The 24429-nt window shown below is 41.2% G+C and overlaps 2 protein-coding genes across 2 annotated transcripts; both read left to right on the forward strand.

The window, feature by feature from the left end:
• Window positions 1-466: 466 nt before the first annotated feature.
• LOC120041632 (metalloproteinase inhibitor 2-like) lies at window positions 467-22654 on the forward strand. Its single transcript, XM_038986500.1, has 6 exons — window positions 467-596; window positions 2417-2487; window positions 3475-3568; window positions 4148-4272; window positions 4406-4579; window positions 22261-22654. Exons 1-5 carry the CDS (start codon window positions 467-469, stop codon window positions 4577-4579), a joined length of 594 nt encoding a protein of 197 aa, XP_038842428.1. The 3' UTR covers window positions 22261-22654.
• Window positions 18707-22364, forward strand: LOC120041610 (metalloproteinase inhibitor 2-like). The gene is made up of 5 exons (XM_038986483.1): window positions 18707-18953; window positions 20150-20220; window positions 21147-21249; window positions 21838-21962; window positions 22111-22364. The coding sequence occupies exons 1-5, from the start codon at window positions 18824-18826 to the stop codon at window positions 22258-22260; spliced, it is 579 nt and encodes a 192-aa protein (XP_038842411.1). The 5' UTR covers window positions 18707-18823; the 3' UTR covers window positions 22261-22364.
• Window positions 22655-24429: the final 1775 nt, after the last annotated feature.

The following is a 24429-nucleotide window of genomic DNA, read 5'->3' on the forward strand; positions in this document are numbered from 1 at the left end:
GGGCCTAGGGAAAGTGAACTGACCTGAGCAGTCGGGCAAGTTGAGCCTGCTTTAAAGTTGCCCCAGGTGTTTCAAAAAAGGAATTCAAATAGGCATATCCTAAAACGGATATTTCTAGTTCATCACCATTGTTTAGGCGAAAGACAGACAATTTATGGAATTTATGGCAACCGGGCAAGTTGAGCCTGCTCCGTGGATGTCCCGTTAAACGGGGTATTTTTTTCCAATGCAGTTGCTATGGTTCTGGATTAATAGAACGCTCAGCCTACCACTGGCTTGGTTCTGACTGTGGGAGGAGCTCACAGCCGGCAATAAAACGGGCTGATTAACATCGAAGGGAGAACAGATTTCTAGGTGTTTGTCTGTCTGGGAACATCTTTGAATGTTCTAGTGTAGTTTACAATACAACTGTTCTTTAGCTTCTGGAATAAACATTTTATCTTACGCTATAGATATATTTTCCAAAATGACTTGGTCCGTAAGCAGTTGTTTCATCACTCTGGTCGTTTTGTTCCTTTGGCGGATCGAAGACATTGCAGAAGCTTGCAAATGCGCTCCTGTGCATCTTCAACAGGCGTTTTGCAGCGCAGACGTCGGTAAGGCAACTTTGGCAATATTTCTGACTTCTCAGGTTCTCAACTCCGGTCCTCGAGTTACTCCAACGGTACACATTTTTATTGTAACCCTGGACAAGAACACCTGATTCAATTAATCATCAGGCCCTCAATGAGTTGAATCAGGTGTTTTTGTCCGGTGACACAACAAAATATGTGCTGTTGTGTGTACTCGAAGGCTGGATTGGCAACCACTGGGCTACTACACTGTGTCAATCCGCAACATGCAAACATTTGAAGAATTCTGTGGTCGTTCTAATAATAACCATGACATAAACATGCTCAGTGTATTTACATAAGTAGGCAACAGTAAGATGGGCTACAGCCAGGGTTCTCCAACCCTGTTCCCGGAGAGCTGCCATCCTGTAGGTTTTTGATCCAACCCTAATCTGCACACCTGATTCTAATAATTAGCTGGTTGATGAACTGAATCAGGTTCGTTACAACTGGGTTTGGATTGAAAACCTGCAGGAGGGTAGCTCTCCAGGAACAGGGTTGGAGAGTCCTGGCTGAGACATCTGCTACACCAAGTGTTATTTGCCTCTAGGCCTACACATTATGCCTACAGTGTGTGTGTATATATATATATAGACCAAAATTAAGTTAATATGTTATCTTCCTACATTTAACCCAAGGCACTCAGTTGTAGTGTATACTATTTTATTTATATCAAATAGTGGTAGACTACAGATGCCGTATCTTAATTTGAGCCAGTTTCACACATCAGGAAAATAATCTTGGAGCAATGTGTATTGTTATGCGGAGTATAATGAATGGATATTGTTGTTGTAGGGTTTGATATATTTTTCATTGGGGGAAAATCAAGTCTGGCATTTAAGTGGAAATGAATAACTTTAGTTGGCTTTTTAAACCTTGAATACACTACAAGTTTGCAGTTCCTGCAACGGGATGATTAAATTAAGATTTGGCAATTGTCTATCACTATTATTGGACAGTTAATTTCTTATGTGTTCCTTAAAAGGAATGTTCTCAACCTGAATTGTACTTGAATTAAGGAAACACATGTTCTGCACAACCGTGGGCTGTGGCTCCATCTTGAGGTCTGAAACATCTGCCACATGTTGAGTAATGTCCCATAGCTGGTACAGCTCTTAGTAAAAACCTTTTCTACTGTAGTTTCATTAGTTCAGGATGGCTGCAAAACAAACTGTAATTCCAGTGATAAAGCAACACGTACGTCTATGTGGTGTACTGGTCATAATGATGATAGACAGCTGTGGAATAGAGGGAACTTAACATTACAGGAGTAGTTCATCTGTTTGGCAAGGATGACTCGCTTGAATATCTTCTGAATCAGCCTGAAGTGAGGAGGTTGTCGCTGTCAGCACCTTCTACCCAGACAGGTGGGCGGAGGAGGAGCATGTGTCATAAGGTCTGTGTGATGGTGCCTCAGCAGGCCAGGCATATTCCCCTCTGATTACAGCTGATGGGACGCTCATGTGCCTCAGTCTTCCTACCAGCACCTGAACATCTGCAGAACAGACAGGGCAGCATAGTTAAACCAGGCGTGTTGAATTAAAGACAGGGCAGCATAGTTAAACCAGGCGTGTTGAATTAAAAGCAGACGACCAGAGCTAGAAATCTAGGATCTGGAGGGAAAATGGACTGGTCTGTTTAGCCCAAACAGTGAACTTATGCGCAAACATTTTTAAGACTGTAATATCTTGGGTCTGTGTCGCTTTCTACGTTCTCTTAGATCTCATAACACCCTTAAATTGTCAGTGTCTTAATGACCATTAAAAGGAAAATAGATTGTCAGTTAAACCACGTTTCTCTCCCAGTGATCAGGGCAAAGGTGGTTGGAGTGGAAGTTGTGTCTGGTAACACCAAGTATGATGTCCAACAGATCAAGGTATGATCAGCCTTTTTATGACGTGGTTGTTCCTTCCTGCACTGAACATTGAAGCCCCCTGAACCCCAGTCTGACAGATGGTCCCAGTTCTCTCCTTTCCCCTGTGCTCCAGCCCTTCAGTGTTTGCAGATCTGTGTTGGCTTAAACAGTGTAGTTGTGGAGCTTCCACCATATGAAAAGGAACTTCTGTAGAAATGGCTCATGCCTCTTGCTGGAAAGCACATTATTCAGTTGACGTTCCTACCAGTCCTAGACTATGGTGACATCATCTATGACTGCAGCTGCCATTTCATCAAAGCTTTTAAATGCAGTTCATTATAATGCACTTTATTACTGGTGATGGGGGTTTGGTACTCATCACTGTATTCTCTACCAGGAAGTTAACATTATTACTGGTGATGGGGGTTTGGTACTCATCACTGTATTCTCTACCAGGAAGTTAACATTATTACTGGTGATGGGGGTTTGGTACTCATCACTGTATTCTCTACCAGGAAGTTGGCTGGCTCTTTGTCACATTGGTGGATAAATTGCCAGATTTTTATTTATAAAGCCCTTTTACTAAACCTCTCACTGTACCTAACATTATTACTGACCTTTAGACATTATAGTTACAGCCTGTCTCAGATCAGGGATGTTTAACTCTGGAATGAATCTGCCTGAAATATTTTTGCGGCACGATCTTCAAAATATTCTAAATGTGATGTTTAGTGGCCTCTAGGGCGACTCAGAATAATTTGACTGTGCTGCTTACAGTTTGTGTGTTTCTGTAATTCGGGGATCTAAAAAATACCTTGGTCTCCGTATGACACCCTGATAAAAAGTAAGGTTAGTTTAATAAATATTTTTTATCTGCTAACATCAGGCTGAGGGGATGGGGTATAGGGAGGGAATTAGGAACGACTGGCTGAGAGCTGCAGTTGGTTAGGTTCAAAACTGTTTGTAGATGTTTGACAGATCCTTTGTTCTCTCCTTGTGATTGGCTAGATGTTCAAAGGTCCTGACCGGGTTATCCACGCCGTCTTCACTTCAGCGCCATGTGGTGTGACCCTGGAAATCAACAAGGAGTATCTCTTCACGGGTGCGGTTCTCACTACGTTACCCAAGTTCATTGCTAGCGCCGGTTACACTGCTCAACCTGTGCTTGCAGCATCATGGCCTGTTCTAAACTATTGACTTCATCTTGTACAAGAAATCAAGTGCTTTAGAATAAATACTTTAAAAATAAATGTAACCTTTATTTAACTTGGTAAGTCAGTTAAACAAATTCTTGTTTGCAATGACGGCCAAACCCTGACGACGCTGGGCCAACTGACTCCCAATCACGTCCGGATGTGATACAGCCTGGCTCTTCAAGTTAAACTTTATAATACCTAATGTTATGAATTTAAATATTTAATGCTTATAAATGTTTACAACTAATGCATTGCTTATTTATGATGATAAATTCTAGTGTTCCAGGCTGCATCGGTATGTCTTCCTGCTTCAGGGTAAAGTTTCCCCCAGGGACAGATCTAGGATCTGTTTCCCCCTCCCCCATTTCTAATCTTAACCTTTTGTGGGGGGGGGGGGGTGGAAAAGAGGAAATGGATCCAAGATCAGCATCTGGGGTTAACTTTTACCCCACAGGTTGTTGACTCACTGTCTTCTCTGTCTTCAGGCAGGCTGAGTACTGATGGCAGAATTTATTTAGTCATGTGTGACTTTATTCAGTTTTGGGAGGACTTGAATGGCACACAAAAGAAGAGCTTGACTAAACGCTACCAAAGCGGCTGCGATTGCACGGTGTGTGACAGGAATTATAGTCAAGTTACTTTACACCACTTGTTAAATGTTTACTTTGTCACATTGGCTAAAGTATATGGATAATGATCAGTCAGTGATCTGGATCTTTCTCTCTCCCTGCTCTGATCTACAGATCATCCGCTGCTCTTCCCTCCCCTGTCCCGTCAGTGCCCCAGATGAGTGCCTTTGGACAGACTGGTTGTTGGCCGATGGCCAAAACGGACCCCAGGCCAAGTACTCTGCCTGTCTCAAGGGGCGTGATGGGTCCTGTTCCTGGTCCAGGGGGATGGCTCCATCCAAGAAGTAGTTCCTGGATATTGACGACCCCTAAACTCTGCAATAAAAATAAACTACTCCTCAAATATAGCGCTCCAAGTATTCATTTCTTGTGCCATTCATCTGTTTTTAAACTGGAACCAAAGGTGTTATTGAAAATCAAGTGTGATCTCAGTGTTGTGTTTCTGACTAGAACATTTTTCCTGAGATACCATCCTAAAGCCTGGGGCATGTTCAGCTGGGCACAATATTGTAGAATGAATGTTATATACATAGTCTTCCTTGACAAAGATATGCAGGTGTGGTTCCCTTCTGCACGTTGAATGCATTTTAATGAAATTGCTGAGAACACTCATACTTGCTGACCAAAAGATTGTGAGTTTTCAGAACATTTATCTTAAGTCGTCACTTTAAATTTGAACTTTAATATTGAACAATTTCTAAGACTCACTACCCACTGGGCAATGTTTTCATTTAACACTTATGTTGCATCAAAGTAAAATTGATTTTGGATTTGAGAAGTTAAATCTTTTACCTAAATCCTTTATTTGATATCTAGACGTTGAACTGACATCTGTGCCGAGTGGGTAGACTACATGGATAACCGTTCAGAATATTTTTGAAAGCTATGTAATGTATTTAACTAGGTGAGCCAGTTAAGAACACATTCTTAATTACAATGACTGCCTAACCCGGACAATGCTGGGCCAATTGTGCGCCACCCAATCACGGACGGTTGTGAATCAGCCTGGAATCGAACCAGGGTCTGTAGTGCTGCCTCTAGCACAGATGCAGTGCCTTCAGACCGCTGCGCCACTCGGGAGCCCCAATACATGCATATTCGTCTCCTTTTCAGCACCAATTGGTAATATGCAAATACTCAATTGTATATGTAAGGTTTGGAAAGTTTTTAAAAGTAAACTGGTTTAGACTATATTGGTGAAATAAAAATACTGTTCTGGATTGACTGACCATGTCTAAAAGTAATGGACTATTGTTTCTCTTATTTGAGCTGTTCTTGAAATAATATGGCCTTGGTCTTTAACCAAATAGATATATCTTCTGTATACCACCCCTACCTTGTCACAACACACCTGATTGGCTCAAACACATTAAGATGGAAAGAAATTCCACAAACTAACTTTTTAGGCACACCTGTTAATTGAAATACATTCCAGGTGACTACCTCATGAAGCTGGTTGAGAGAATGCCAAGAGTGTGCAAAGGGTGGCTACTTTGAAGGATCTCAAATATAAAATATATTTGTTTAATGCTTTTTTTGGTTTCTACATGATTCCATATGTTCTATTTCATAGTTTTGATGTCTTCACTATTATTCTACAATGTATAAATAAAGACCCTGGAATTAGTAGGTGTGTCAACTTTTGACTGGTACTGTACATCTGTCCAAATGAAAGATAGCCAGCTATATGTTAAGTCAAAATTGTCCAAACCGAAACGGTCACAACTGCAACAATTGACACCATATATATATATATATATATACTGAGTATACCAAACATTAGGAACGCCTGCCTAAATTTGATTTGCACCCCCCTTTTTCTCCCCTCAGAACAGCCTCAATTCATGTGGGCTTGGACTCTCCAAGGTGTCAAAAGCGTTCCACAGGGATGCTGGCCCATGTTGACTCCAATGCTTCCCACAGTTGTGTCAAGTTGGCTGGGTGTCTTTTGGGAGGTGGACCATTCTTGATGCACACGGGAAACTGTTGAGCATTAAAAACCCAGGAGTGTTGCAGTTCTTGACATAAACCGGTGCGCCTGGCACCTACTACCATACCCAGTGTAGAGTATTGAGATGCATAGGCAGCAGAGGGGGTTCCAACCCTCCAAGAGCCCAAACATCGAAATGTATTCTGTTCATTCTTATGCACAATGCTATGTTCCTGTGCTAATCAAATTAGGAAACTGACGATGTCTTAAACTGGTTGTTATACAATTGCCATATTTAGCCAGTTTGATTATTATTTTATTAGCACAGGAGTGGTAAAAGTGCCACACTGGGTTGAATTCACTATAACTGCTTTATTCAATTGAATGGCTTATCTGCTTATCTTACTACGGACAAAAATATTCAATTTCTCTGCAACGTAGATGGTAAACCTGGTTGATTTGGTTCACAGTGCAGGTTAGCGTTTCTCATCAATCTTGTACTGGAGTCCACATTACAGATGGACACAGGCATAAAACCTGATTTTAAACTTCACTTTCACCATACTGCTAACCTTAAATTAAGACAAAAAAGCAAATTTTCCTTAATGAATTGTTATAAGGACAAGACTCGTGACAAACATCAACCTGTTGAGTGTAATGTTTACAGTGGGTATTCACCACCCCTTGGATTTTTTTCACATTTTGTTAGCGGGATTGAAATAGATTTAAAGAAAATTGGGATCCCCCAAAAAATGCAGACAAATGAACAAAAAATAGTTGTACAATATTAACCGCCTTTTAGGCAAGCCTAAATTAGGTTAAGGAAAAAGCATTTGGCTTAATAAATCACATAAATGACATGGACTGAAATAGTGGTTTACATGATTTTTGAGTGACTACCCTTCCTCTGTTCCTCAAAGACCAGGGAGCTTTTTGAAAGGCTTATAAAGAAGGGCAGTGATTGGTAGATGGGAAACAAAGTTAACAATTATGCTGTGAATTATGTATAACACCACCCAGACATAAAAGATAGTCGTCTTTCTGAACTGAGCTGCAGGACAGGAAGGAAACTACTCAGGGGTGTCACCACGAGTCCATTTGGGGATTTTAAAATGGCTACGGACTTCAATGGCTGTGATGGGAGAAAACTGAGGATGGATCAACATCGTAGTGACTCTACAATAATGACCTAAATGACAGTGAAAATAAAATTATTCCAAAACATGCATCTTGTATGCAACAAGGCACTAAAGTAATACTGCAAAAAACATCTTGAATGAATAGACTTTTTGGTTTAAATGCAATACATTGAGTTTGGGACAAATCCAACAACATATCACTGAGTAACTGCCTCCTTATTTTCAAACATGGGGTGGCTGCATCATGGTATGTGTATCCTTGACCTTGGCAAAGACTTGGGAGTTTTTCAAGGATAAAAAGATACAGGATGGAGCTAAGCACAGGCAAAATCCTAAAGGAAAACCTGCTTCAGTCTGCTTACACCAGACACTGGGAGAGGAATGCACCTTTCAGAAATACAATAATCTACAGTTCCTGACTGGTCACGTTAGTTTTGACTGAAATGTCCTTGAAAATTGTTGTCGAGCCATGATCCCCAACACTTTGACAGAGCTTGAAGATTTCTGAAGAGAATATTGGGCAAATATTGCCCAATCCAGGTGTGCAAAGCTGTTAGAGACTTAGGGCTCTATTCAATCAGATCCTCTTCAGCCAACATCCACATAGCAGTTGTTTTGGCGGTGTCTGAGGTGGAACTGTGTTAGAGCTGTCAAATCCACAAGCGGCTCCTGGAATTATAGCTGAAACAGATATCGCCGTTGACTGCACGGAGTTGCATTAAGAGAAAACCCATGCAATCTTGTTTAAAAGTATGAACCACCCCAAAATAGCTCACTATAAAGAACACATTGCCTATAAAAAAACGATATTACTACCGCCATCACTACTACTACTACTACTACTACTTCACAATAAATACTTCTAGACTAACAAGCAAACCACATTTACTTCAGTAAATGTCCTTATCTAGTTTTTTTTATACATTTCATAGGTGACCTGATTAGACAGACTCTGTTCTCATTATGGCCCATATAAAACCATTTTGCAACTGATTAATCACTGTCATACCCTACACAGAGATTGATAAGGTCTGAAAGGGACTTTCCCATCGGCCAGGCCTGCAGTCTTTCTTGGTTAACTGTTGATTTTGGGAACTTGCCTGAAAAAGGGAAAGTTGTTGTTTACACACAGAAATGCCACAACTTGTCGGTCTCTTAATTAAACAACAGGAAAGAAGCTGAAAAATCTAGTTTTCTGACAATGTGTAGCACTACCTAGCATGCTTGCTAGTTTGTTATCACCCACATGAGGGCGAAGCTGGTGTGGTCATGCTGGTTAGTTACACCTAAATAGTGTATCTCGGCCGAAGTAATAGGATAAATGTGTCTCAGCTCTGCTTGCCCTGACTAAAAGTTACACTTCCAGTCTAGCAGGCTTTAAAAAAAAACGTATTTTGTGACGCCCCTACTGGAATTCTTTGCAGTTTGGTTGTTTTCTGTTAAAAATTCCCTGCCTAATGGGACAACAACAGAGCAGGCTCAACTTGCCTAGCTGCCATAAATGCCATAAATTGTCCATCGTTCACTTAAAAATGGGTATAAACCAGAAAGATCAGTTTTAGGCTATGCCTACTGGAATTCCTTACAATTGTGTGGTTTTCTGTAGAAAAAAACACTTGGGTCAACTCTAACCCTGTAAGCCTTAAAGTCCCTGCATCAGCTGTTGGACCAACAGGCTCTGAGACAGCTTCTACCCCCAAGTCATAAAACTGCTTCATAGGTATAAGACTACTAAATAGTAAATTAATTGGTGACTCGGACTACATGCATTGACCCTATCTTCAATGACTATATTCACACCCACACGACTCTACAGTAAATACACAGTACATACTGTACACGCACACTGAACGTACACTCTCACACAAAACCCACACATATTGACATACACTACAGACACTAAGGGTTTGAGTATTTAGCAGCTCCTCTTGCTGGGGTCCAAACAGGAACAAAACAATTACATCACAACAAAACAACACCCTACATCATAAATAAACCAATACATCATACAATAAATAAATAAACTACGCTATTACTCTAATATTACACATTTACAATATAAAATGTACAATACTACAATCTTAGTGTGTGTGTGTGTGAGAGAGTGTGTGTGCATGTGTGTCCTCAAAGCATGTCAATACCTCTCACAAAGACCAGTTGTGATGCAGTCAATCTCTCCTCTACTTTGAGCCAGGAGAGATTGACAAGCACGTTATTGATATTAGCTCTCTGTGTACATTTAAGGGCCAGCCATACTGCTCTGTTCTGGGCCAACTGTAATTTACCTATGTCCTTCTTTGTGGTACTTGAGCATATCACTGGGCAGTAGTCCAGGTGTGATAAAACTAGGGCCTGTAGGACTTGTTTTGTTGATGTGATATCAAGAAAGCAGAGCACCCCTTTATCATTGTCAGACCTCTCCCCATCTAGCTACTGTTGCATCAATATGTTTTGACCATTTCAGATTTCAATCTATGGTTACACCAAGCAGTTTAGACTCCTCAACTTGCTCAATTGCCACAATATTCATGACAAGATTTAGATGAGGTTTAGTGTTTTAGATGAGTTTTAGGGATTTAGATGAGGTTTAGGGTTTTAGATGAGGTTTAGGGTTTTAGATGAGGTTCAGGGTTTTAGATGAGGTTTAGGGTTTTAGATGAGGTTTAGGATTTTAGATCAGGTTCAGGGTTTTAGATGAGGTTTAGGGTTTTAGATGAGGTTCAGGGTTTTAGATCAGGTTCAGGGTTTTAGATGAGGTTTAGGGTTTTAGATGAGGTTCAGGGTTTTAGATGATGTTTAGGGTTTTAGATGAGGTTCAGGGTTTTAGATGAGGTTGAGGGTTTTAGATGAGGTTTAGTTCTACCTGGTTTATGTTAGAGAGGCATCCATTAAAGAACAGCCTGTGTTCTATTAGATAGGTAACTCTCAATCCACGATATGGCAGATAATGCAAAGACATAACACATATGTTTTTTATAACACCAGACTGATTGATAATGTAATAAGCTGCACTGGTCAACCAAAACAGCTCCCACAATCTTCTTATTATCCATTTATTTCAGCCAATCATCATTCATTTGTTTCAGTGCCGTACATGTTGAGTGCCCTTCCCTATAAGCATGCTGAAAGTCAGGTGTTAATTTGTTTAAACACAATTTAATCCAAAAGTTTACTAAGCGTCTGTAGCATGTTGATTGGTCAGCTGTTTGTACAAGTACAGGGTGCTTCGCTATTCTTTCGTAGAGTAATAGCTTCTGCTTCCCTACAGGTCTGAGGGCTCTTTTCTGCAGGCTGAGATTGAAGAAATGGCAAATAGGAGTGACAATATAGTCCGCTACCATCCTCAGTAACTTTCCATCCAAGTTGTCAGCACCAGGTGGTTTGTCATAATTGTGGTTTGTTATTTTTGTTCACCTATTCCACACTCACTTTACAGAGTTAAAATGACAATGCTTATCTTTCATAATTTGGTCAGTTATGCATGTATATGAAAGTTCAGTGTTTGTTGTTGTCATGTCATGTTAGGCCTACTTTACCCGTCCGATGCAGCAGGCCAGTAAAACAGATGTTTCTGCTTCCTCCTTGTTGTTTCATTAAGAAACTGACATGTACGTGTTTCGTGAGAGTCTTGCCTTTCCACACAGGGGTCTTACACTATTTATATTTTTGTGAGAAGACCGATTTTCGGGATGTCTCAGGGTCTGACTAACACTGTTGTAGCTCAGCCACCTTCCACCGCAGATGTGGTGATTGAGTCGCAGCCCATTATGAGGGAAAGTTTTATTGTCTGAAGAGATAGCCTCGAATTGTACACAGCATCTCCTCTCACTCTATCTTGGTTCGTGCAGGTGACTGTGACCTCTTCCTCAGACCAATTGTCAGTACACCCAGAACATTGCTCTGGGAACTAAAAGGAGCATCTTGGTTTCAAGGTCCTAGCTTTGAGAGAAGAATCATCGTGAGGTATCAGTCAGTCACATGCAGGAACCAATGTTAATAAGAGATAATGAATAATGTCAATCATGCTTATATGACATGTTTGTGTAGCATTATATAAGGACTGAAAGGGAATGCCTTAGTTTTCATCAAGCTTGGATTGAGTTTGTGAACCTCTCCGGCTGTGATAATAAAGAGTGATTCATTTAAAATTGACTTCAGGTGTCCCTTCAATTTCCTCCACAATCTTGGCGTCAGTGAAGGTCTGTGAGGGAACACTGGTGGCGCATTCTGTGTGAAAGTGTGAGGGAAATTCCTGTCTGACCAAAGATGACCTGGACCCGCCCAGACCAGACTTTTACTGTGAGGTGCCCAGGGGAAGATACCTGATCCGGCAAACCTCTGAGGGACACGTCTACTGAATTTCAGTAAGTCAATTGTCACGCCCTGACCATAGAGAGCTGTTTATTCTCTATGTTGGTTGGGGGCGTGAAAGTGACAAGGTGGGTTATCTAAGTGATTAATGATCTATGTTGGCCTGGTATGGTTCCCAATCAGAGGTAGCTGTTTATCGTTGTCTCTGATTGTGGATCATATTTAGGCAGCCATTTCCTCATTGTGCTTTGTGGGATCTTGTCTAGATATAGTTGACTGAGAGCACTACTTTGAGCTTCACATTTAGTTTTTTTCGCTTTATTGTTTTTTCCTTTGAGTTTCTCTTCCAAATAAAAAGGATGGAAACATACCACGCTGCATCTTGGTCCTCTCCTTATAACGATCGCTACAGAAGATCCCAACAACAACGGACCAAGCAGCGTGCCCAGGAGGAAAGCCAGGAGTGGAGGACATCCTGGACGTGAGACGAGATTATGGCAGGAGACAGAAGCCTTCCATGGAAGCAGGCGGAGGCAGCGAGGGAACAACAACGACAACACCGGGGTTCGCGGCCACGACGGAAGCCCGAGAGACATCCCGAATGTATATATCTTTTTTTTGGGGGGGGGTCTATCAGTGGTCTATCAGTTGATGTCCAATTTCATGAGTGTTGACAGTATGTGTTATTAGTGGCTTTCAGGTAGCACTCTAATATTGCAATATCTTAGTAATTTGAAGGGTCTAAGGTTTCAGTACAAAGCCACATGATGAACAGAGGGATTGAGCCTTGGGACTGATATTAAATGAAAGGCTGCCATCTGGTGTTTGGGTTAAAGATAAGCCTCCTGTGGACCAGTAGATAAGCCTCCAATGAAAGTGAGTGGTACTCACGGAACTCAGGGTGTAAGGGACACAGTGGAAGCATTTGGGGCAGAGGTATGAATCATTTAATAAGATATGTTTTTGACCCTTTCCAATTATTTTTACTCATTTCGATATTTTGAATAACTGAAGTAGATCCAAATTGAAGTAGATCCAAGTTGAAGTAGATCCAAATTGAAGTAGATCCAAGTAAATGTTTAAGTACCAAATAAAATATTAAGATGATAAGTCAGCACCAACTTTTTGAAGGCCCCAGTGGATTTGTTAAACAACAGGTTTTATATTTTGACTATTTGATGTCCCAGGGACAGCTAATACAGAACACATGTCAATGCAACCTGATTGTGGTAAGAGCTATGGAAACAATGATTAAACATTGACAGATGCATTTACCTCTGAGTCTACGGATCCCTTGTGTATGTGTGTGTGTTGTTTAATAGATTCACTCCTGTTGATAGAAGTATAAACTTGCCTGTAGATATGAGCTTTATTATGATGATAGTATTTCCATCAATTAAATTGTGTAAGGAAGAATGTGTGTAACTGATTGACTTACTAGAATGAAGGGTTTGAAAGGATAAACAATCTGGTTTTATGTGTTGATTTAGCTTACTTTAATAGAAGTATTTTGATAGAACCTCATTTGATAGTTTAAGCCATAATTGAATGATTACCTTAAAATATTACAATCGTAACCACAGAAGTGGTTATTTTATTGTCTGCAGAGATAGCCTTGAATTGTACACAGCATCTCCTCTCACTCTACCTTGGTTCGTGAAGTTGACTGGGACCTCCTCCTCAGACCAATTGGCAGTACGCCCAGAACATTGCTCTGGGAACCAAAGGAGTATCTCAGTTTCCAGGTCTCAGCTTTGAGAGAAGAAGCCTTTTGAGGTATCACTCAGTCACATGCAGGAACCAATGTTAATAATGAATAATGTAAATGATGCTTGTATGACTTGTTTGTGTAGCAGTATACAAGGACTGAAAGGGAACCCATGGCAGTGTTTTCATCAAGCTTGGACTGAGTTTGTGAACCTCTCCAGACATCATAATAAAGAGTGATTAATTTAATATTGACATCAGGTGTCCCTGATGTTGAATTTCCACCACACCATGCAAAAAAACTGATATCACTAGCTTGAACAGACAGATTTTTTATTTTTATTTATTTTAATTTTACCGCCTTTTCTCCCCAATTTTTGTGGTATCCAATCGCTAGTAATTACTATCTTGTCTCATCGCTACAACTCCCGTACGGGCTCGGGAGAGACGAAGGTCGAAAGCCATGCGTCCTCCGAAGCACATCCCAACCAAGCCGCACTGCTTCTTAACACAGCGCGCCTCCAACCAGGAAGCCAGCCGCACCAATGTGTCGGAGGAAACACTGTGCACCTGGCCCCCTTGGTTAGCGCGCACTGCGCCCGGCCCGCCACAGGAGTCGCTGGAGCGCGATGAGACAAGGATATCCCTACCGGCCAACCCTCCCTAACCCGGACGACGCTAGGCCAATTGTGCGTCCCCCCACGGACCTCCCGGTCGCGGCCGGCTGCGACAGAGCCTGGGCGCGAACCCAGAGACTCTGGTGGCGCAGCTAGCGCTGCGATGCAGTGCCCTAGACCACTGCTCCACCCGGGAGTGAACAGACAGATTTTGATTGAGATTTTTGTATTATGCCAATTAGATTTCCGTGGGGCGTGGTCATTGATTCAAAAGTTTTTAAGGTGTAGGCTGCTACAACACGTGTGCCACATCCGACCCGCATGACCTGTGATTTCCGTGAATCTGATTGGTCAAAGAGGTGGCACCACTGGTCCCAGAGTGTTTTTTTTCTCCTGCTCTAAAGTTACCCCAAGTTATTATTTTTACTGAAAGCAACAACACTGTAAGGAATTCCAGTAGGCGTAGTCTAAAACAGATATTTCTGGTTCATCCCCATTATTTAAGTGAGACGGACAGTTTATGACATTTATGGCAGCCGGGCAAGTTGAACCTGCTCTGTGGTTGTCCCATTAGGCAGAGTATTTTTTAAACTAAATACAACCAAACTGTAAAATTCACAAAATACATATTTTTTACCTGCTACACTGGAAGTGTAACTTTTAGTCAGGGCGAGCAGAGCGCGAGCCACTTTATCCTGTTACTCCAGCTGAGATACTCTATATAGCAGTAACTCACCTAGCCATGCTAGCTTCACCCTCGTGTGGGTGCTAACAAGCATGCTAAGTAGTGCTAGGTATCAACAGCCATTGTCAACCAGTCAAGTAGGGGTTGGAAAATCTGGTGAGGTTCGATTGGTTACTCGCAAAGCAATATCACCAAATATTTGCTTGATGATCAGCCTTGCCCAACTTTAGTTCCGCCCTGTTCAGCTCCCTCTCCCATGCTTGCATCTCCCAATGGTCCCTGGCCACTGTGCTTCTCACCGCTTTACTTTCATTGAAAATGAATGGGAAGCTAATGTTTCACCATGTGATGCTGTCTCTAGTATATACGCCCTGTCAGACGTGAGCTGCACGTTGAAATCTTGAAATCACGCTCTGAAAAGTTTGGATTATGTGTCCGATGTAGCAGGCCATGAAAACAGATTTTTCTGCTTCCTCCCTGTAGTTTAATTAAGGGACGACAAGTTATGGCATTTCTGTATGTAAACAACTATCGGGTAAGTGACCATAGTCTTCGGCAACCACAAAATACTGCTGATTTGGCCGATGGGAAAGTGCCTTTCAGACCTTAAAGTAAATCTCTCTGTGTAGGGTATGACATAGTGATGAATCAGTTGCAGAATGGTTGTATATGGGCTATGGTGACTTTTTCTAATCAGGTCACGTAGGTTTAAACTCCTGGAAAAACTCCTGGCCCTATAGGGAGGATGAAAACCCTATCAAACTGCAGCAACCTTTCTCATATGATTTATAATTTAAAACTGGAATAACAGGGGAGTTTCCCTTACACAGACACAGAGACAACTGTAATGAGACAATACAACTAACAGGACCAAGCTTGCTTTATGCAGTGTTGCATCATGAAGGTCCAGGGATAGAAATGGACTGTGTCCAAAATCCTTCAATTCTACCCCTGTGTATTCATACCACTTGACTTTTTCCACATTTTGTTATGTTACAGTCTAAATTCAAAATTGATTACATTTATGTTTTTTCTTCACCCATCTACACACAGTACCCCATAATGACAAAGTGAAAACATGTTTTTAGAAATAATTGCAAATGAATTGAAAATGAAATACAGAAATATCTCATTTACATAAGTATTCACACCCCTGAGTCAATACTTTGTAGAAGCAACTTTGGCAGCGATTACAGCTGTGAGTATCTCTGGTTAAGTCTCTAAGAGCTTTCCACACCTGGATTGTACATCATTTATTATTTTCAACATTTTTCAAGCTCTGTCAAATTTGTTGTTGATCATTGCTAGACCATTTTCAAGTTTTGTCATAGATTTTCTAGCAGATTTAAGTCATAGCTGTAACTCGGCCAATCAGGAACACGCACTTCTTGGTAAGAAACTCCAGTGTAGATTTGGCCTTGTGTTTTAGGCTACTTTCCTGCTGAAAGGTGAATTCACCTCCCAGTGTCAGGCGGAAAGCGGACTGGACCAGGTTTTTTTCTAGGATTTTTCCTGCGCATAGCTAAATTTGGTTTCTTTTTTTTATCCTCAGTCCTTAACGATTACAAGCATACCCACAACATAATGCAGTCACCACTATGCTTGAAAATATGTAGAGTGGTACTCAGTAATGTGTTGTATTGGATTTGCCCCAAACATAACACTTTGTATTCAGAACAAAAACTGAATGGCTTTTCCACATTTTTAGCAGTATTACTTTAGTTCTTTTTTGAAAACAGGATGCATGTTTTGGCATATTTTGATTCTGTACAGGCTTCCTTCTTTTCACTCTGTCAATTAGGTTAATATTGTGGAGTAACTACAATGTTGTTGACCCATCCTCAGTTTTCTCCTATCACAGCCATTAAACTCTGTTACTGTTTAAAAGTCACCACTGGCCTAATAGTGATTAAAGTCACCACTAGCCTAATAGTGAAATCCCTGAGCGGTTTTCTTCCTCTCTCAGTTAGGAAAGATGCCTGTATCTTTGTAGTGACTGGGTGTATTGATACACCACCCAAGTGTATTTAATAACTTCACCATGCTAAAAGGGAGATTCAATGTCTGCTTTTTCACCCATCTACCAATAGGTGCCCTTCTTTGCGATTCATTGGAATACCTCCCTGGTCTTTGTGGTTGAATCTGTCTTTGAAATTCACTGTTTGACTGTGGGGCCTTACAGATAATTGTATGTATGGAGTACAGAGATGAGGTAGTCATTCAAAAATCATGTTAAACACTATTATTGCACACAAAGTGAGTCCATGCAACTTATTATATGACTTGTTAAGCACATTTGTACTACTGAACTCAGGTTTGTTGGCTGCGCCCACTAATTGTCCACACCTGATCTTAATGAGTGCTTGTTTCCTTTGAAATGGGTGTGTTTGAATAGACTCATATTAACAGCTTTGTATGACTTAGCATGCTAGCTCCATCCTGGTGGCACAGTGGACTAATTCCATGGATAGAGAACAGAAGATTCCACAACAAAAAATGAATGCCTAAGCAAATTAATTTCCATGTGTCCTATCTGTGCTTAGAGTTGAAAACAGTCAACCCAAACTAAGCTAGCAGTGTTATTAAAAGTCTTATTTGAAACATGTTCTCAGAATGTTATTGAATTATCTTCAAATAACCTATCATTTCTGTTATCAGAACATTAAAAAAACTTCCCAGGAAAACGTTCAGGGAACCATAGTAAAACATTCTCAGAACCTCCCTGCAACCTAAAAATAAACGTTCCCGGAACAGGTGAAGTTCACACTTCAGCTCTCAGGATGTTTAAAAAACAATATGTTTTACCAGTCAGGAAACTGATGGCTTTGTTCCCAGAACAAATAGGAAAACAAAAACCTGTATTCCCACAACTTCCAAGGAACCAAATGTGCTAGCTGGGAGGCTTTCAAAAGGCCCTACAAACAAACAGATTATAATTTTGGTGTGCAATAGAATTGTGTCTTTGGAGCATTCAAATGTATGTTCCGTAGCAATTTTTCTTCACAATATGACGCAGATAGGCTCATTCTGTTCAAGACAACCCAGGCTATAACGCATGTCATCATTGTAACTGTGGATAAAAAAAAGAGATCATAAACATTGATACTGTAAATTACATGAGTTTTCAAATACAGAAATGTGTGTGGTTTGCTTGTATGACATCAAAGTGGTATTTATTATAATCCTTAATGTCGTATCTTTCATAACAGATCGACTCCTCTCAATTTAACGCATTTCCCTCACTCAGACAACAACAAATGTGCAAAAGTAGCCCAATTAGCGGGAGGGAAGGTGTTATCTTCTTGTCTCTTGTGGTGCTCAAGTTTATAACGGCTGTCAGTCAAAACCCCTACCAGTGCTGTGAAGCGGAGAACCTGAGCTCTTATGTCATGTATGGCATGTTACTGTCCTGCCAATTTAGGCGCTTATCAACAACAATCTGCCATTTTCATCTCATATATGGGATGACAGGGGCAAGTGAACTGAGCAGTTGGGCAAGTTGAGCCTGCTCTGAAATTTCCCCAGGTGTTTAATTTTTTTTTACTGAAAGCAACAAAACTTGAAGGAATTCCAGTAGGCTTAGCCAATGTTTTTATTGAACCTTTATTTAACTAGGTAAATTCTTATTTACAATGACGGCATACCCTTCCAAACCTTGACGCTGGGCCAATTGTGCGCCGCCCTATGGTACTCCCAATCACGGCCAGATTGTGATACAGCCTGGAATCAAACCAGGGTCTGTAGTGACGCCACTAGCACTGAGATGCATTGCCTTAGATCGCTGCACCACTCGGGAGCCCCCCAAAAACAAAAAAATGATATTTCAGTTTCATCCCCAATTTATGGCAGCCGGGCATGTTGAGCCTGTGGTTGAGCCATTGGTTAGAGGATTTTTTTAATGAATGGTTGCTGTTCTGGAGTAATAGAATGCTCAGCCTACCATAGGCCGGGTTCTGACTGGGGGAGGAGCTCACAGCCTGCAATAAATAGCGGATGTCTACGTTGAGGGGAAAGTATTTCCGAGAGTTATACGTCGTCCTGGGAACAGTCTCGAAGGGAAATACGTTTTATTGTAATTTACGCCTCACACTTTCATTAGTCGGATCCTTTTGTGATATTTGGGTAACCATAATTCGTTTCCAAATGACGCGGTATGTAAGCAGTTGTTTCATTACTCTGTTCGTTCTGTTCCTTTGGCGGGTCGAAGACATCGCAGATGCTTGCAGATGCTCCCCTCCGCATCCTCAACAGGCTTTTTGCGATGCAGATATCGGTAAGGCGAATTTGGCGACATTTCACTTTTCAGCTTTTCTTCACATGTTGAAGCTATCAATACGCAGCATGGGAACATTTTATGTATTGTCTGTGGTCGTAGTATAAATAATTAGGACATGCTCATTAAGCCTGTTTACATCTTCTCACACTTATTTACAGAATTAAGTAAGCGACAGTAAGATGGGCTCTCAACCCTGTTCCTGGAGAGCTATGCTCCTGTAAATGTTAAATCAAACCCGTTTGTAACGAACCCGAGTCAGTTTATCAACCAGTTAATTATTAGAATCAGGTGCGCTAGATTAGTGTTGGAGTAAAACCTATAGGACAGCAGCTCTCCAGGAACAGGGTCGAGAGCCCTGCTTTGCTTTAGGCATAAAGTGTGCCTACACATTGAGGTCTGTTTACAAAACATTAAGGACACCTGCTCTTTCCGTGACATGGACTGGCCAGGAGTTAACTATGATCCCTTATTGATGTCACTTGTTCAAACCACTCCAATCAGAGTAGATGAAGGGGAGTAGACAGGTTAAAGAAGGCTGTTTAAGCCCTGAGACATGGCTTGTGTATGTGTGCCATTCAGAGGGTGAATGGGCAAGACCAAAGATTGAAGTGCTGTTAAATGGGGCATGGTAGTAGGTGCCAGGCGCACCGGTTTAAGTGAACTGCAACGCTGCTGGGTTTTTCACAACAGTTTCCTGTGTATCAAGAATGGCCCACCACCCAAAGGACATCCAGCCAACTTGACACAACTGTGGGAAGCATTGGAGTCCACATGGGCCGGCATAATTATGGAATACTTTCGACGCCTTGTCGAGTCCATGTGCCAATGACTTGAGGTTCTGTTCTATAGAATAATCTTATAGCAGCAGCTACTGTACCAGACACTCTGCCGCATCTTCCTACCTGAACCAATCATCTACAGAGGGCATGCTTAAACCAGGTGTGTCAAATTAAAAGCAGAAGACCAGCGCTAGGAATGTAGGACCAGGAGGGAAATGGACTAGTCATCTGTTTTGGTGTAAACCTAGCCAGAATGTTACACTGAGTCTTAACTTGTGCATAAACAGTCTGAAAAGACTGTACAATTTTGGGTCTGTAAAGCATTCTACACTGTTCTCTGATCCATATCACCCTTAAACCATCAGTGTGACAGATATAATTTCAATAATGTTAAACCTTTTCTCCCTCTTCTAGTGATCAGGGCGAAGGTGGTTGGCAAGAAAGCTTTGTCTAACGAGATCAAGTATGACATCCAACAGATCAAGGTATGATCAGCCTTTTTATTAAGTGGTTGTTCCTTCCTGCACTGAAACATTGAAGCCCACTGAACCCCAGTCTGACAGCTGGTCCCAGTTCTCTCCTTTCCCCTGGGCTCCATCCCTTCAGTGTTTGCAGATCTGGGTTGGCATAAACGGTGTAGTTGTGGAGCTTCCACCATATGAAAAGGAGCTTCTGTAGAAATGGCTCATTCCTCTTGCTGGAAAGCACATTATTCAGTTGACGGTCCTACCAGTCCTAGACTATGGTGACATCATCTATGACTGCAGCTGCCATTTCATCAAAGCTTTAAAATGCAGTTCATCATAATGCACTTTATTACTGGTGATGGGGGTTTGGTACTCATCACTGTATTCTCTACCAGGAAGTTGGCTGGCTCTTTGTCACATTGGTGGATAAATTGCCAGATTTTTATTTATAAAGCCCTTTTACTAAAACTCTCACTGTACCTAACATTATTACCCACCTTTAGATATTATAGTTACAGCCTGTCTCAGATCAGGGATGTTTAACTCTGGATATTCCATTGGTCTCTACTGAGTTGGACGAATCTGCCTGAAATATTTTTGCAGAACGATCTTCAAAATGTGACGTTTATTTGCCTTTAGGGCGACTCAGAATTGATTTTGACTGTTCTGCTTACATTTTGTGTGTGTTTCAAGAATAGATTTTGACTGTTCTGCTTACATTTTGTGTGTGTTTCTGAAATTCGGGGATCTGTAAAAAAAATTACACCCTGATAAAAAATGAAGGTTAGATTAAGCAATATTTTTTGATCTGCAAACATCAGGCTGAGGGAATAGGGAAGGAATTAGGAATGACTGCCAGTGCCTGAGAGCTGCAGTTGGTTCGGTTCAAAACTGTATATGTAGATGTTTGACAGATCCTTTGTTCTCTCCTTGTGATTGGCTAGATGTTCAAAGGTCCTGACCGGGTTATCCACGCCGTCTTCACTACATCCTCTTCAGCCTCGTGCGGTGTGACCCTGGAAATCAACAAGGCTTATCTCTTCACGGGTGCGGTTCTCACTACGTTACCCAAGTTCATTGCTAGCGCCGGTTACACTGCTCAACCTGTGCTTGCAGCATCATGGCCTGTTCTAAACTATTGACTTCATCTTGTACAAGAAATCAAGTGCTTTAGAATAAATACTTTAAAAATAAATGTAACCTTTATTTAACTTGGTAAGTCAGTTAAACAAATTCTTGTTTGCAATGACGGCCAAACCCTGACGACGCTGGGCCAACTGTGCACCGCCCTATGGGACTCCCAATCACGTCCGGATGTGATACAGCCTGGCTCTTCAAGTTACACTTAATAGTAGCTAATGTTATGAATTTAAATGTTTAATGCTTATAAATGTTTACAACTAATGCATCACTTATTTATTATGATAAATTCTAGTGTTCCAGGCTGCATCGGTATGTCTTCCTGCTTCAGGGTAAAGTTACCCCCAGGGACAGATCTAGGATCTGTTTCCCCCTCCCCCATTTCTAATCTTAACCATTTGTGGGGGGAAAAAGAGGAAATGGATCCAAGATCAGCATCTGGGGTTAACTTTTACCCCACAGGTTGTTGACTCACTGTCTTCTCTCTGTCTTCAGGCAGGCTGAATACTGATGGCAGGATGCATTTAGTCATGTGTGACTTTATTCAGTATTGGGAGGACTTGAATGGCACACAAAAGAAGAGCTTGACTAAACGCTACCAAAGCGGCTGCGATTGCACGGTGTGTGACAGGAATTATAGTCAAGTTACTTTACACCACTTTTGTTAAATGTTTACCTTGTCACATTGGCTAAACACAAGCGCTAGAGTATTGGGGTAATGATCAGTCAGTGATCTGGATCTTTCTCTCTCCCTGCTCTGATCTACAGATCATCCGCTGCTCTTCCCTCCCCTGTCCCGTCAGCGCCCCAGATGAGTGCCTTTGGACAGACTGGTTGTTGGCCGATGGCCAAAACGGACCCCAGGCCAAGTACTCTGCCTGTCTCAAGGGGAGTGATGGGTCCTGTTCCTGGAAGTAGTTCCTGGATATTGACGACCCCTAAACTCTACAGGCCTTCCACTCACTGCTCAGGGGCTAAATATGCCTGCAATTTAAAAGCTGGTCACTTCTTGTGCAATAAAAATAAACTACTCTTCAAATATAGTGCTCCAAGTATTCATTTCTTGTGCCATTCATCTGTTTTTAAACTGGAACCAAAGGTGTTATTGAAAATCAAGTGTGATCTCAGTGTTGTGTTTCTGACTAGAACATTTTTCCTGAAATACCATCCTAAAGCCTGGGGCATGTTCAGCTGGGCACAATATTGTAGAATGAATGTTATATACATAGTCTTCCTTGACAAAGATATGCAGGTGTGGTTCCCTTCTGCACGTTGAATGCATTTTAATGAAATTGCTGAGAACACTCATACTTGCTGACCAAAAGATTGAGTTTTCAGAACATTTATTGTAAGTCGTCACTTTAAATTTGTACTTAATATTGAACAATTTCTCGGACTCACTATCCACTGGGCAATGTTTTCATTTAACACTTGTTGCATCAAAGTAAAATTAATTTTGGATTTGAGAAGTTAAATCTTTTACCTAAATCCTTTATTTGATATCTAGACGTTGAACTGACATCTGTGCCGAGTGGGTAGACTACATGGATAACCGTTCAGAATATTTTTGAAAGCTATGTAATGTATTTAACTAGGTGAGCCAGTTAAGAACACATTCTTAATTACAATGACTGCCTAACCCGGACAATACTGGGCCAATTGTGCGCCACCCAATCACGGACGGTTGTGAATCAGCCTGGAATCGAACCAGGGTCTGTAGTGCTGCCTCTAGCACAGATGCAGTGCCTTCAGACCGCTGCGCCACTCGGGAGCCCCAATACATGCATATTCGTCTCCTTTTCAGCACCAATTGGTAATATGCAAATACTCAATTGTATATGTAAGGTTTGGAAAGTTTTTAAAAGTAAACTGGTTTAGACTATATTGGTGAAATAAAAATACTGTTCTGGATTGACTGACCATGTCTAAAAGTAATGGACTATTGTTTCTCTTATTTGAGCTGTTCTTGAAATAATATGGCCTTGGTCTTTAACCAAATAGATATATCTTCTGTATACCACCCCTACCTTGTCACAACACACCTGATTGGCTCAAACACATTAAGATGGAAAGAAATTCCACAAACTAACTTTTTAGGCACACCTGTTAATTGAAATACATTCCAGGTGACTACCTCATGAAGCTGGTTGAGAGAATGCCAAGAGTGTGCAAAGGGTGGCTACTTTGAAGGATCTCAAATATAAAATATATTTGTTTAATGCTTTTTTTGGTTTCTACATGATTCCATATGTTCTATTTCATAGTTTTGATGTCTTCACTATTATTCTACAATGTATAAATAAAGACCCTGGAATTAGTAGGTGTGTCAACTTTTGACTGGTACTGTACATCTGTCCAAATGAAAGATAGCCAGCTATATGTTAAGTCAAAATTGTCCAAACCGAAACGGTCACAACTGCAACAATTGACACCATATATATATATATATATATATACTGAGTATACCAAACATTAGGAACGCCTGCCTAAATTTGATTTGCACCCCCCTTTTTCTCCCCTCAGAACAGCCTCAATTCATGTGGGCTTGGACTCTCCAAGGTGTCAAAAGCGTTCCACAGGGATGCTGGCCCATGTTGACTCCAATGCTTCCCACAGTTGTGTCAAGTTGGCTGGGTGTCTTTTGGGAGGTGGACCATTCTTGATGCACACGGGAAACCGTTGAGCATTAAAAACCCAGGAGTGTTGCAGTTCTTGACACAAACCGGTGCGCCTGGCCCCTACTACCATACCCAGTGTAGAGTATTGAGATGCATAGGCAGCAGAGGGGGTTCCAACCCTCCAAGAGCCCAAACATCGAAATGTATTCTGTTCATTCTTATGCACAATGCTATGTTCCTGTGCTAATCGAATTAGGAAACTGACGATGTCTTAAACTGGTTGTTATACAATTGCCATATTTAGCCAGTTTGATTATTATTTTATTAGCACAGGAGTGGTAAAAGTGCCACACTGGGTTGAATTCACTATAACTGCTTTATTCAATTGAATGGCTTATCTGCTTATCTTACTACGGACAAAAATATTCAATTTCTCTGCAACGTAGATGGTAAACCTGGTTGATTTGGT

This window comes from Salvelinus namaycush, chromosome 3 (genome assembly GCF_016432855.1).
Source record: "Salvelinus namaycush isolate Seneca chromosome 3, SaNama_1.0, whole genome shotgun sequence".
In the NCBI taxonomy this organism is placed as follows: Eukaryota; Metazoa; Chordata; class Actinopteri; order Salmoniformes; family Salmonidae; genus Salvelinus; species Salvelinus namaycush.